This window comes from Pezoporus occidentalis, unplaced genomic scaffold (assembly GCF_034315485.1).
Source record: "Pezoporus occidentalis ecotype Australia unplaced genomic scaffold, CSIRO_AGI_Poc_V1 ctg194, whole genome shotgun sequence".
Classification (NCBI taxonomy): domain Eukaryota; kingdom Metazoa; phylum Chordata; class Aves; order Psittaciformes; family Psittacidae; genus Pezoporus; species Pezoporus occidentalis.
The window spans coordinates 1,027,493-1,042,098 of record NW_026913791.1 but is presented as its reverse complement, the minus strand read 5'-3'; the positions used below and the strand labels follow the sequence as shown (position 1 = coordinate 1,042,098).

Genomic DNA, 14,606 nt, shown 5'->3' with positions numbered 1-14,606 from the left:
ACCCCCAGTCTGTTTTTTCCACTCAGCTAGGCTCCTACCAAAATGAATGAAGATTGCCTTCAACTTTCACATAATTACATCTTAATTATAAGCCTGGTGACTAAAGCTGGAGTGAGAAGCAGATGGTTGGTGGCAGCTCAGGAGGCGCATCACGGTCACCTTTCTGCTCTGACTCCAGCGTCCCAGGAGCCCTGGGTACTTTCGAAGGCATGGAGTGTTCACAACTGCCAGAGTCTGCAACAAATGTGCAAATGTTTGAACACTGAAAAGCTGGTTCCTGGTTAAAATAAAGGGGGTGGGGGGCTGCACAAATACTTGGGGGTAGTCTAGCAAATACACCCAAGTTACAAAAAACAAGACTGCAAAGAACCCACAAGGTTTCTCACATTCTGCATAACTCATTCACTGAGGAATTCCTACTCTGAGGTATTTTCAGCAGCCCACCATCAGCCAAGCCCCTCTCCTTTTGCCTGTCCACAACTGTTTTGTGCACAGTGGTCTCCTTTGCCTATATGGCCCTATATGGGGCTAACCAAAGGGAGTCACAGGAGCACTGCAAGACTATCAGAACAGGCATGGACACACCACCTTTAAAGCATGACTACAAGGAAACATTCCACTCCAATTCTGCTGAAATGTAGCTGTAGGAGAGCTGCACAAGAAGGTAAAAACTCGCACCCTTTCCCCAACAGCTCTCAATCACCCACTGACTCAGGAGAGATGTCTCAATACTACACTAATTATAAGAGCTTGTAAAAGAACAAGGAAAATAAAGTAACAGAGATTACCACTTCTCTGTTCCTCTGCCCCCAAGTTTCTTTACTCATCTGTACATGTTAGAAATCAAACTGTCAGGTTTTTGATCTTGCAGCTACTACAGAAACTCTTCCTGCTCTTGAATATATTTTTCTGTCAGCCTAGTGCTAGTTTTTAGCTCTGTCTGTGCCCCTTTCACATGTGTACTGTTTATCTGCATTATGCACATCTGAAAATAAGAAATTTGAGGGGGTTATCCCTTAATGTTCAGTGTTTTCAGTACAAGCTAAGAAGGTTTAATACTTGCTGAAAGAAATTTTGCAAGGTATTCAAGCTTTCCAAAAATGAATGTTACTTACTGTCCGCTCCTGCTAAAGGCAGCATCAAGCAGCAGAGGATGGCTGCTGGCACAGTGAGTACTGGGATGCAGAAGTTAGGCACCATATTCCAAAGCAGAGCAAGTCCTCTTCAATCTGAGGCAAGTGGTCAGTACATCCAGTGTTACAGACACAGACTCACTCCTGCAAACGAGAGAGGAAAACTATGAAACATAACACAGATTAACTGCTGATATATCAAACTACATTGCTAAAGGCAGTTACAGATACTTTAAAAGCGAAATTTAACTGTTTTTCCTGCTTGAGCAGTGGAGCTTCACATTGTAGACCTCTAATCCAATAAGCTGTTTTCAAGGATCACAAGGTATAATGCATGCCCATCTCCAAGTTTATCTTCATGACCAGTCTCCATTATGGGCTATTAATACATCCTTCAGTTGTTCTTACAACAAATAGTTCTGATCTTGCATGCTACAAGAAATAGTCTTAAGCTCATGTAACTCTTCCTCGTCCATCTTTCCAAGAGAGACATGCATGACTGCCTATGTTTGTGGTCAACTACATGTTAAGCATAGCTTGGCCCATCCAGCTGAGCTGGTGCACACCAGACAAGTCCTGATGGGTCCAAGCAGGAGAAACAGAAGCTGAACTGAATCAGCTGCCAGTTCACAGGGCTGCCAGAGCCACAGTAGAAGGTTACTAAGAAAAGTGTCTATAAAGAAAAGTTTTAGCCAAAGCAAATACCTAACCTTCAACCTCTCCAAACCAGAGAGAACTGTGTAAATGACTGAGGACTGGATATTCCTTCTCCAAAACAAAGCAAATTATGTGGGAAGTTGGCTTAACTCGGGCATTTGCTTGGATGTAGAAATACAGAAAATTCCTTGAAACATAACCAAAAAAGGCAGCAAGAAAAAAAATGCTATTTTGGTACATCTGTGTTCTTCATCTTTTCATGAGAATATACTGACTTCACTTTCACCTGGCAGTCCAAGGTCAGCCTGTTAAGATTTTAAAGGAGCTGACAAGCCCCATTTCCCTCAAAGGGACAACACCACTCAGCAAGGACAGGAGCTCACTCTTTCAGTGCTGGGCACCCCAACACATGCTCAAGAGTCGTTCAGAAGCTGAGGAGCTTTTCCTTCACTAACCTGCAAAAGACTGCTGAAAGTGGGCAACACAGCAGAGACACTGAAAAACTTTCATGCTGGCAAATGCCAGCCCAAGTGGACCCCATGAGTAACCCTGAAGCAAAGCATCTGCAAGCGTACAGGCCGTGCATGGCACAGCTCGCCGCTCATACTTGTGGTGGCAGACGCTCAAGACTACTCTAACAAACGTATTTTTGCATTTAGATAGAGTTTTGGAAGAATGGGGTTGGTTTGTTTGGTTTTGGTGGGGTTTTGTTGGTTTGTGGGTTTTTTTTTGAGAACCACTGTGTTTTTGATGGAAGCGAGTATCATACGTTAGGAACACATTTACTTCTGACAAAAACATGGTGTTCAAAGAATGGCAGCAACCACAGCGCTGAGGGAAATCTGCAAGGAATCTCAAGAGAATCCACCTAAACAAATACTAAATGTTTACATCTCCTCATACTAGCAAACAGCAGATCATGATTCTCCTCCATTTTGTTACTGTATTTGCACAGTAAATCATTCACGTGATATACCATACAACTCGGAGAAATCCTTTTTATGCAATGTCTTCTACAGCCAAGGCATCTGAAAATACTTTACAAAATAACCTAGCTCTAACCTAGATGCAGAGAGAATACTGATCATCTCATCCTGCTTTTATTATCTCAATGAGAAAGCATAAATCCAAGTAAGCTCAGCAGCCAGATTCTGAACACTGCAGAAGAGGCTCTTCGTATCAGCCGCACACTCAGTTCTCTTTGTTGCTCTCCCACCTCCATATCCTCATTCATTTCTTGCCAAAGAATTACTAAAAGCACCATTAACACTCCTTACACTGCAGAGACAGATACAGACAGTTGTATCTGCATAGCTGCATAAGCTCTATTCCAAAGGGAAACTCTATTCAGTCCCCAAGCAGTTTGCCCGCTGTTAGCCAGCTCTCCAGATATGGTCCGCACGGGAATGGGAAGAAGTGCCTGGATTAAGAATGAAGATTATGTTTCTAAATTCTGCATGTACAGAAAGTACTAATTTGCGCAGCCCAGAGAAGCAAACCCACTGAAGCACACTTTAAGCGGCATTACATCTGGCTCAACAGCAGCCAGAAACTTAAGAGGCTACTCTTCTTGGGGGAAGAGAGAAAAAAAAACCCAAACCACCAACAAGGGTTGAAATTACTGTGTCAGAACTAATGATGTGTGTCAAACTCTCTCAGCTTAGGACAGGGAACAAGTTTTACAGGTGATGCTGAAAACATCTTAGCCATGTATCAGACCAGACTGGGGATGAACAGCTTTCAGAGAGCTTTTCCTCTTTCATTCACTTCCATTTACAACAAAAGTGCCTGGTCTAATGGTATATCTTGAGTGCAGATTGCTCAGAAGTCACGTGAATGGCACCTCCACAGCCCTCATTCAGGAGTAACTCTCAGGAACACAAAAACCTCAGCTAAAGAATAGGTCTGTCTCTCAATTACTCTCTTTTTTCAGCCAGTGTGATCAAGCTTCTCTCCAGCGTCAAGCTTGACAGATTTATAACTTTCCTCTCAAGCCCATGAGATACATACAACATGCATCATGCAAAACTGATGGATTATCAGTTACCCTGCCAGATGCTTTATAGACTTAATCTTTTAGCAACTGTTTAGTGCTCTATAATAATTTACCATCTGGTAGAAATGACAGATTTTCTCACGCAAGACAGCTGTCTGTCCCTCCAAAGTTAACAGAGCACCTTTGGCCCTTAACTGGATCAAACTTAGCCACTTCCTCATTCCACGGCCGTCTGCCTATGGAAGAGTTGTCTGCGTTGAATATTTAAAGCCCTTTAAATTGAAAAGTTTCAAAATTTTATAAGTCTCAGTAACTGTCATTCTCTTTTGAAATTGAAAATATGAAAAAGCCTCTCCCAGTGGTTCAGCGCTAACATTTTTAGAAGCAAGGTGCTCAACCCCAATAAGACAACCCAATATTCACGGTAAGGCAACAGGGTGCTGCTGAAGCTGAGTTAACCTTTCAAATGCTACCGTTACTCTGATAGCTCTACATGGTCACCTTGAACCACTGCTAAAGGCTTCCATTCCTGGTGCACAAAGGCAGCCTAACACAGAACTTAACTATAAACCAAATACTGTTGGTAGATCTTGGTAACAAACACAGAATCAGTATTGCTTTCACAAATACAATCACTATTTGTTACCAATATTGGTAACAAGAACAGAATCAGTAAAATCAAGTCCAACAGCAACCAACCAACTAATGCTCTTAAGACTTTTAGTGCGCCTTTTGCCCCAGCCACCTCATGTTGCTTCAGGCTGCTCTCTCTTGCATCTGGAATCCTCTCCTGTGCACCTTCATTCGAAGGCCTCCTTTACTCTCATTGCTTTGGCTACTATCTCACAATTAACATTGCATTTGGGAGCCCAGACACTGTAGAAGAAGGTTTTTCAGAAATACACATACGTTCTCATTGCTACGTCTGCATCTGGTCCTGGCAATATTATAAACTCTAGACCATGTAACCCAGAAAGAGGTTGAGGCTAACGAAGCACTCCAGATGGCTTAGCAAAAACAGCTTTGAGTTTAGCAAGCTTAACTCCTGCCTCTGCTCCAAACTCAATCTTAGAACTACCAAGAGCTGGTTTGGCAGAAAACTAGAAAGCAGGAAAGCACAACTGAGAAAAAAAATAGCAAACTTCATTTAAATATAGCTGATTCTGCCGTGGGGCAGGTGGATGGAAAACAGGCAGTCTTGAGAACGTTTCTGAAACCTACATGGTTTGATTCTTTCAGACAAGCAGAAAAAGCTGGACTCTTTTAAAACAGAGCCAAGAATACCAACAGCTCATATGGTACTAGGAAATACTGGCAATGAGTATGTATCATAGGAGGCAGCAAAGAGATTAGAAAAAGCAGTCAACTTTAAAGAGTCAGGAGGAATTTCAAACCAGCACTGAACAGCTTATGTCCTCTATGAACTCTTCTGGACGCTAAACTGAACTGAAGCAAGTGTCATGTGGGTCAGTAGCCATGAACAGCATGGTGAAGAACAGCATCCCCAAAGTAAGCCTGCCTGCTCCAAACCAGGAACAAAAATACTGCACTAAAATCACTTTTTAAGTTAAAGCTACTTTACAACCCAAAGTACCTAACAAGTCAGCACAAAAATGTTCCCTTCAGGAACCCCCATACGTCCACAGAACTGCCAGGTTCAGTTGCAAGCGTGACTACTCACACTGCATTTGTTGTGAAACATGGTCGAAAGACTATAAACTTAGACAACAGGAAGGTAAGCCCAGTGCCTAAACAATGTCCTCATCTGACCTAGAGACATTCACGTTCATAAAGGAACGTGAAACAATTGTATTTGCTCTTCAACCTGAGCCCAAGGATGCAGGTCAGAAAAAACGAAATGGACACCACCCAAACGATAGTAAAGAAATTGCTAAAACTGCATCAGCTTCTCCCAGCTCTACTGCACGTGCAGCACATAACAAAACCAATTTTCATTCTGGACACTGACCCATGTCTTCGTATTTTACACAAATACCTGAAGGGGAACCAGTGATCCCAAGGGACTCAACCATCACAGTACTTTGGGGTGTCACACAAAGGATGGCGATCAAGAACTGACCTAGCAAGCAGGGGACACATGCCACACACAAAAGCAATGAAGCAGCTATTTGTTCTACTAAAAATGAGAACAATAATTGCTACAGCTCAACTGCTTCACTCTGCATATAACACCTCATCTGTGCTCTGAAGGAGAAAGAGGAAAACCATGATGCACCATATAATTCAAGATCATCATATTGCACACATTAAAAGTTGGAGAAGCACAGTTACATGCAAGTTAATGACTTTTGAATGTTTCACTTCACTACATTAGTATTCCTTGAGCATAGATTTCTTTGTGCTTTTCTGCGAGAAATATAATATAAAGAGACTTGGGGAGTACAGCAATATGGCCAAAAAAGACAAAATGAGTCTCATTTCACTCCAAACTCCCACATGCAGGAACATATTAGAGAGATTCAGTGGGGAGATAGATGAAGATGGCAACACTAGCACAGATGTAGGGAGAAACTTCAGATGAACTTGCAATACAGTAAAAAGGCCAAAAGCTAAAGCGACTGCTACGTGAGCAAAGGCATTACCTCCACGACCCCAGTGTGAGCAGGCTTAGAGCACCAGACTGAAGACTCTCAGACCATCTGGAGAGAAGGGATGAGCAAAGCAATTCCAGAACTGGGATTGATAAAAATCCCTGTCAAGTCACAAGAGCTAGACAGACTGGCTAAGCAAGATGGGCATTTGATAACCATTCCTAAGTACATGAAGGATACAAACACCATGAAAGAAGTGGAGGAGTATAATTAGCCATGGGCTAATGGAGTAATGTGAGTAATGGAATGAGACAGAACAAAAGAAAATGTATGTTGAATAGTCTCAGCAAATACTCAAAGAACAAAACAAAACTAGGAGAGAGAACAGAACCCAGCAGGAAAATATTTCATCATCTATTTGGATGGAAATTTAAAACTGAGCAAAAGAAACACAAACACTCCAAAATATCCCATAAGGGTGGGTTAACTGAATGGGAGGGTAACTGAACAGAGGCAGACTGCTATGGGGAAATACATACAACTGCAAGAATGATTCAGAAGTACTTCAAAAAGATTCTTCTTATTTTGGCAAAGCATTAAAAAAAACCAACCGTGAAGACTTCAGCAGCAAGCTGGCCCAGCTACAGATGTTTGTGATCCTGAACACACAATCACAACTTGACCCAAGGAAAGGAGCAGAGGAAAAGAGAAGCTTCTGAGCAGGATGCAAGCACAGCTTGGATATTCCTGACACCCTTATTAGCTACATTTGCTTCTGAAGATACTAGTTTCTGAAGGTGTCATTGCCTGGCGACAATCCTAGATAAAAAGGAGGACTTTTTTCCACTGGAAAAAGGATTATGACGGGCCCTGTTAAATAACTATGGTCATAACTCAAAGTATCCGCTTAAAATATAGATCAGCCTTGAGCCTCACAAGCCCAGCCATCATTCACAGAGAGCACTAAATACAGATCGCTGTAGATCACCCTACCCAAGTGTATAGGCTCTTAATGCCCACTGTAAACTCTCCTTAAAAGAAGTAAACTATGCATATTGCCTTTTCAACAGAGGTCTTTTACATTTACAGAATAAGCCCAGCACTGCGACCAGATGCATGGATTAAAGATGCAGGGCAGCAGAAAATCCTACGAAAATCAGGAAGAGATTCAGCTATTCCTTAGCTATCAGCAAACTCCACTGATGTGAAGGAATGTGCTCGTGAGCTGCCTCTTCCACAAAGCAAGTCCTGTGCTGTTTCTACAATTCACTACACACATGGCAGTATGTTTTTAATACAAGTGACCACACCATTAGAGGCTTGCATTCAGCACAAGGGTGTAAAGTTTAAAAGCACAACAGACTAAGTTCTCTGCTCTAAATCCCAACTCTCTGGCATCAGGTTTTGCACATCCAGGGTGCGGAACAGAAGATTTTAAACTAAAGAGAGGGAAGGCTGAGAAATACGGTCCTCCTGAGCTTGCTGCTTACAACACACTGCAGCTGACTGCTATTTACCGTACAGCCGTGGTGCTGTTATTCCTACATCTGTTTCCAGCAATGCCAAACACACTGGTTCTGCATCTCTCAGACTGAGTGATTTTAACCAGAACAGCAAGAATGCAAATGATTGTTCAGATGAGGGTTTATCTGTCCTTCCTTCCCTGCCAGGATTTGCATGGTGTCTACTGACTTAAGACCAAACGAAATTCTACACCAATCCTAGTTCAAAACTAAATCAGTTTCTTCTTTATAAGAATGGTTCTGCTCCATTCTTATGTCTACTCAGCTTTGTCAGCAGCCTCAGTGTAGAAAGTTTTCAGAGACCTCCTGGAATTTGAACAAACTATAAATTCATTCTCTGGCCATTTCAAGCAATTACTAGGACAGTTTTCTTTTGCAGAATCCATGAAAATTTGACCCTATGAGAATATGATCTTTCAGGAATTCTATTCCTTCCTCAGTATTTTTTTCCTTCAACCAGATTACAAAGTATATAAAGAACTTCCTTCTGAAAAAAAAAAAGGAAAGTGACTCTAATGAAAAATCCCTTACTTTGCTGGAAGTTCAGTTATGGTTTACATAACATAGCATACTATTGGGGTCTGCTCACTTAATGCTTTTCAGATTAATAGCTTATTCCAAATCTGCTTTTGCCAAGACCTCAATTTCTGAAATTTGCTTATCGTTAATATTTAGGAAGAGTAGGCACAACATTAGCACCGAGTCTTCCACAACATTTTCAGCAGTTAAAAGCTGATGCAAAGTAATAATGTTCCTTTTGCACGTACCCTTGTCTTCCTTAACTGTCACCTTTAAACTCGCACCATCCACAAAGCCCAATTTTCACATAAGACAATAGCACTGATTTGCCCAAGTTATTTATCTTCTAGGTATAGTCATTAGTTCTTCAAAGCCCACCTTGGAGATTTCAATTTTCCTTTTGTACCCATTATACTTTACAGACTCCACTACTAATACCTTGGAGTTGGGTTTCCAAATTTTCAAACCCGCTACCTAGCTAGTGTGAATTACTCCCAGCCCTAATAATTTAACTGCTTTTCCCAGCTTGTTTTCTTATGTTCTGCTGTTGGGCTCAAACCACATCAAGAAATTGGTTGGCTTCCTTCTATACTTACTTTCTCCCATTTTAATTTTAGGGATGGTTTGAATAACTTGTTCACTTTCTTTTAAATTATCCTTTCTGAAGCTTAGCATCAGTCTCAACATTTTGATCTTTTTCTTGGCCCCCCTGAGCTCAATGACTATATCATGTACTACACACGACATAGTCATGGCTATTCATGAAGAACTTTTGTGAGGGTCCTACAAACAACTTTAACCTTGCTGACTCAGCAGAAGCTTGACAAATACATAGACGAGCAAATAATGCTGAGCGACTACTTGTGTCTAGAGCTATTTTAAGCCAGGCTCTGGAAAACATGCACATGCTGGCGACAAAACCTCCACCCACTGTCTCGCAGCTGCTGTCACGTGCAGCAATTGAGTAAAAAGGACTTACTGCTTTGATCATGCTAATAGAGATGATAATCCTTCTCCACAGCTCCAGCAAGCGCCCATGGAGTGGCAAGTTCACAAATGCATCTTGGCTGCCACCCTTTCTAGACGTGGTGGCCACCCCCAGCACAGGAGCAGCATCACCACATCAGACCAGATCGCAGCCCACGTCAGCCAGCCCAAAGACCATGGAGAAGACAGCAGCAGGCTGCCACAGGGATGGTTTCTTCCTAATGCCATCATTTAGCAGACAGCTTATGCCCTACTGGAGGGTTTATATATCTAATTAAACTTTCTGTAATTCTCATCTTGTGACACTATGAACATTTTCAAAGCTAGTTTTTGGAATTATTCTCTCCTAAAGGGTTTTGAAGTTAATTATATCATAGTTGTTATTACTGTCTCAACTACAGATACTGCTTGAACCCCATTATTGTGTGCGTTACTGAGAGCTAAAATAAGAATAGCTGCTGCTTCGGTGTGCTCTGGAGCTAACCTTTCCTACAGAATGCTTCTAACCTTTGCCCAAACATTATGCATGCTCAGTTTATATGCAGGTAGTTAACACAGCCCAGTAGGGTAGATGGGCTTATTAAATTTATTAAACTAAATTCTCCCCACGCAGAACGCCCCCAGCATCCTACAGTCCTCTTGCTCTGGAGGCATTTGGCTGTTACCATGGAAGACAGCACCCAGAAATTCCCTTCGCAACTAATAAGCAGGAACTATGAAAGCACAAGTTTCATGCAATTGCCTTCTGTATGAAAAATGAAAACTGCTTCTGTAACCTATAAAGAAACCAAGATGCAATCAAGCTTATTGTAATAAGTTGCTAAATTTATGATTATTCCTTTTCTCTTTTCTCCTTCTACTAAGGCCCCCCTTGCTTTGCTTTGGCAAAAGAAAACACCCTCCGAGGTAGCATATACTACATAGTACCCAAGCCATATTAAAGCGATGTAAATAAAAATCAAGCCCTAGGTATATACTATAATGCTTACTGAAGATGAAGAAACCAAAGGTCTATAAATTAAGAAATCATGAATTAATGGTGGCAAAGTCAGTCCTAAGCCTGACTCAGTCCAAAACTACACTTTCTCTCCTTCAGTAGCACTTCAGGCTAAAAATTAAATTCAGGCTTTTTGCATCATACATATTCCATACAGTAAGACAAAAGCATCTACACATAGGATTTTGTCTCACTCAGATCTGAGGCTGTATGCTCAAAACTGTTTGATGGAAGAAAATCAATTAATATATTTTACAAGCCTTCTTTGTTTAGCAGATCAAAGCTGTAGCTTCCTAGCTACTTCCTGGCTGCAGGGACTGAGATAACAGCTGCATCCAGGCTGCAGCGAATCCAACATGTCCTGGACAGACCAGCCATCTTCCATCTTTCACACCACAAAGCAAATTGCAGGACTCCACAGCACCCAACAGGCCAAAACCTGCTTCCATGCCCCCATTTTCATGCAAGTAAACTCAGATGTGTGGATCTCACACAAGGTACGATAGGAAGGCTCCACATGGCTGCAGAGCCATGCTGCCTGCCATCTTACTAAAGGATGCACAACCTCACCTATATCAGATTAGAAAGATGAGAGAGGGTGGGAGGCTAAAACCATTCTGCACGTTTTAATGAACCTGTAACAATTGCCTCTCCCAGCCTCAGGAAGAAATCCAAAACACACAGCAAAAGTAAACAACACTACCTCTCAGGTAAGTCAGGCAGATCATCACCCCGGCACAGTTCTCACTGCTGCTTGCACCTTGTGTGATCCTGTACCTCCCATGAGCCCTCATCCACCATAAAATCCATGCTAAATTTATGTGGGTTTTTGCTTTCAATACCCAGCAATTTTTTGGTTACTAGAAAAGGCATACTTTGTTAGCCAAGGGTACCGAGCACATGGCAGTTATGTAGCTACTTCCAGTGGCTTTGGCATTTCTACACTCAAGAGGCCACAGGAGAGATGAGTGCTTACATTCAGCATGGCACAGACAGATATGGGATATTCTTCATCCTTCGGCGTAGTTCTCCTCCACGTCATTCTACGGCTCTAGAAGCTTCAAGTTTTGCAGTTCAACCTTAAGGTATTCAAAGGAAAACAAAAGCCCACCACCACAGCACTTCTGCTTCAGTAACAGGATAGCTTGCTTTTGATTTTTTATAATTGAACCTTAAAAATCCCTTCTTCCCCAAACTTTGAGAGCATTTCGTCTGTATCCCAGTTAGATCTTGTAACCTCTATGCATCCTCTTTACCGGGTGAATCACACGGTGCTAATGGTCTGAAACAAGATAAACCTGAATCCTAATAAAAGAACAACCTAAAAAGAAAATAAATTATGTACCTCACACAAAACTGCCCTTTTGCAATGGAGACTTCTGCCAATAGCAGATGGAAAGACCTTTGAAAAATAAGACATCCCATATGCCGTCTGCAGCAACTTCGTAGCTTTACTGTTGAAATTACACACTCCTTCCCTCCAGTCCATCACCTTTACATGACCTTGAGTAAAGCATAAAGAGGGTAATACATAATGTGCAGCTTCTCGGGATACGACTCAGTGAAACCTAAGGAAAGAAAATTACTGCTAGCTGTTTTTTCAATCCGTTCATACATTTGTGTGCTGGAACACATACTTGGAACCATCGAAATCAGATTTAATGTACATTTCATAGTACTTAGGAGGAAAGCTATTTTAATTTTGTTAGTTGCCAGAATGTAAAATCCTGAAGGCAAAATGCTTCCAGCAGAAAAACAGAAAAGATCTTAAAGGGGAAAGACATTATCCAGCTTGATGAAAAAACAGGCAAGCTTACGCAGGACCTGGTTAAGTACAGCTCCAAGGAGAGGAACAGCCCCTGTTCCTCCTCATGACTGATGCTAGTGTGGGGCTAACGATACGAGATGCAGCACCTTGTTCATCAAATCCAAACATATCAGATTAACAGCGGCACAGAGCAACTCCTCAGCTGCCAATAAACAATAGCTCCAAGGCCCTTAGCAACGCACAAGGAACGTGCTCCAAGTTTTAAGCATTTACTTTTGGATATGCAATGCCACCAGATGTCCAAGCTTTTTCTTACCTGCAGACTAATGCATCCAAGTGGTTTTGATGGCGCTCCCTCTGAAAGCTCAGAGAGCACAGCTCTATGTCCATCACTTCCAGATATGTGACTAGCCCATTAAAGTGGACCTGAGCCAGTCATGAGCAGAAGAGAGGTTTTACCAAATTAGCTAGGGTGAACAACACCATGCTTGTGCCAGTTCTATATTTTAGTGTGGCTACAGGAAAGCAGGACAAAGTTATCCCCTTGAAATGTTTTGAATCAACCTGAATCGGCAGGATGCTTGCACTAGGACAGCACTCTGCATTGCATAACCAAGGCAGTCCTGCTCTGGTAATACGTGACCCACTATATAATGGACTTTCTAAGGCCCAAGGCATCTGCTGCCACTTGTTGAAGAGCTTTTCTCAACACAAGGCACCCTGCATTTCACAGAGGCAATAAGCAAACCCAAAACAGCTTCAACTGTGCCTTGCTCTCAGAGACACCCTTTTCTCTTCATGCCCCAGGACTGTAACCGCAGCCCTGACTTTTCTTCCTTGCTTACTGAAGAGACCCAGTCCTGGAGCTCATGTCCCTGACTGCTCAATCACCAGCCAGTGTATGGATTCTGCATCGCTCAAACCTTTCCCAGCTACACGATGCTTTTACTGGTACATTCTTTATGAGAAATCACTGCTTTGGTTTTATCCTTGTGGGTTTTAATAACGACACACATACACAGAGAGCTTGCAATCAGTGAATTTTAACCGATTTATGAAGTATTAAAAACCACAACATTTTTTTATAACATTTTAATTGTAGTATTACAGAACTCATCTGGTAACATCTAATTATAATTCTAAATGAGCAGCAATTAACAAGCTATTTTATGGTGCCTAAGTCCAAAATAAACAAGGTCAGGACAGTCCTGCCAAAGGAGCTGCTAGCGTGCACTCTGCAAAAGGGAGGCCAGTCTGTCTTTGGAATGTGCTCATCATTTCTAATATGTATCATACATTTTAGAAACCATAGGGAGCATCTAAGCACTGGACTTGCTGCACTGCTGTATCCCTGTCTGGAAACGGGCAGCTCTGCTTCTGTCATAGCATAAGCACCACCAGTATAAGCTCATTTGAAGTGACAGATGCAAAAATAACATCATTGGTGGGGAAGGTAGGAGCAGCTCCAGCAGAACCAAGTGCCCTCAACCATCAGGTAGCAAAGACCCCAAAACAGGTTGAGGACAGAGCAATGAAGGAATCTCTCCTCTTTGCACAGAATCGGTAACACTCCCTGCAGTAAAGGCAGCCCCCACCTATTGCTTCAAAAAAATCAGTTCATCTTGGCCAGCGGAACACTGCTAATCCACCCAACTTCCTCCAGCTCGTGGGAGGCAGTAAGACACTGCAAGACAGAGCCACAGATTTCAGGTCAGAAATTCCAGGACACTTCCCAGTGACCTACATGCTGCCCCAGAAATTTCTTGGAAGAATCTTGCTCCTTCACTCCATGGCTAGTAAGTTAAATCCTTCTACCTGGTAAGCATCCGCTAAGTGTTTCCGAAGTAGCTATAGCAGAGAAGCACCCCGCCAATGCCATTTAGGGGTGAGCTGGCAAAGGTTCAAAGCCCAGAGGCTTTTCTTCAGAACAAATTACCCTTTGCTGACAGGCTGGGCTTAAATTTTGTATTTTATGCTTTTAAAATAAAAGTTCTTTGAAAGTAGAAATGTGAGGGGAAAAAAAAAATCAGCCTAAATCATATGCAGTGTACAAGGTAATTTTCTCTTCTCGAAAGGAAGAGAAGGTTTGTGAAAAGGGCTTTGTGACAGACTCATGTATCTGTCTTCTGGTTTTCCCTTTACCACTTCTCCTTGTCTTATTGTGAAAACGAATCTCAAACCTCTCATAGAAGAACATTTCTAACTGTAGGAGACGAAGCAACAGAACAGGAACTTGCCTGATGCAGCTGGTATCCTCTCTGCCTGCAGGAACAATGCATTAGATATCATGAGCTAACATTAAAAGACATAGAAACATTTGGAAAAGTATCACTGATCAGCTTTTTAAGAGGAATAAGAAAGTACCCAGGGCACTATCAGGGCTAAATCAGCAATCCAACTCTAGGAGACACTGGCAATAGAGAGTATGTTTTATGCATGCAGGTGGTTTATGAGAAACAATTTGTTTACAGCCC

General features: G+C 42.1%; 1 protein-coding gene across 14 annotated transcripts in view; it reads right to left on the bottom strand.

Moving 5' to 3' along the window:
- The window catches only part of PTPRF (protein tyrosine phosphatase receptor type F), a 400,395-nt gene that overhangs the window by 260,309 nt on the left and 125,480 nt on the right, over window positions 1–14,606 (bottom strand). For all 14 annotated transcript variants that reach the window (XM_062617270.1, XM_062617271.1, XM_062617275.1 and 11 more), the window contains one exon: window positions 1,116–1,277. In XM_062617270.1, coding sequence (XP_062473254.1) covers window positions 1,116–1,200 — 85 coding nt within the window. In that variant the 5' untranslated portion in view covers window positions 1,201–1,277. The remainder of the gene's footprint in view (window positions 1–1,115; window positions 1,278–14,606) is intronic.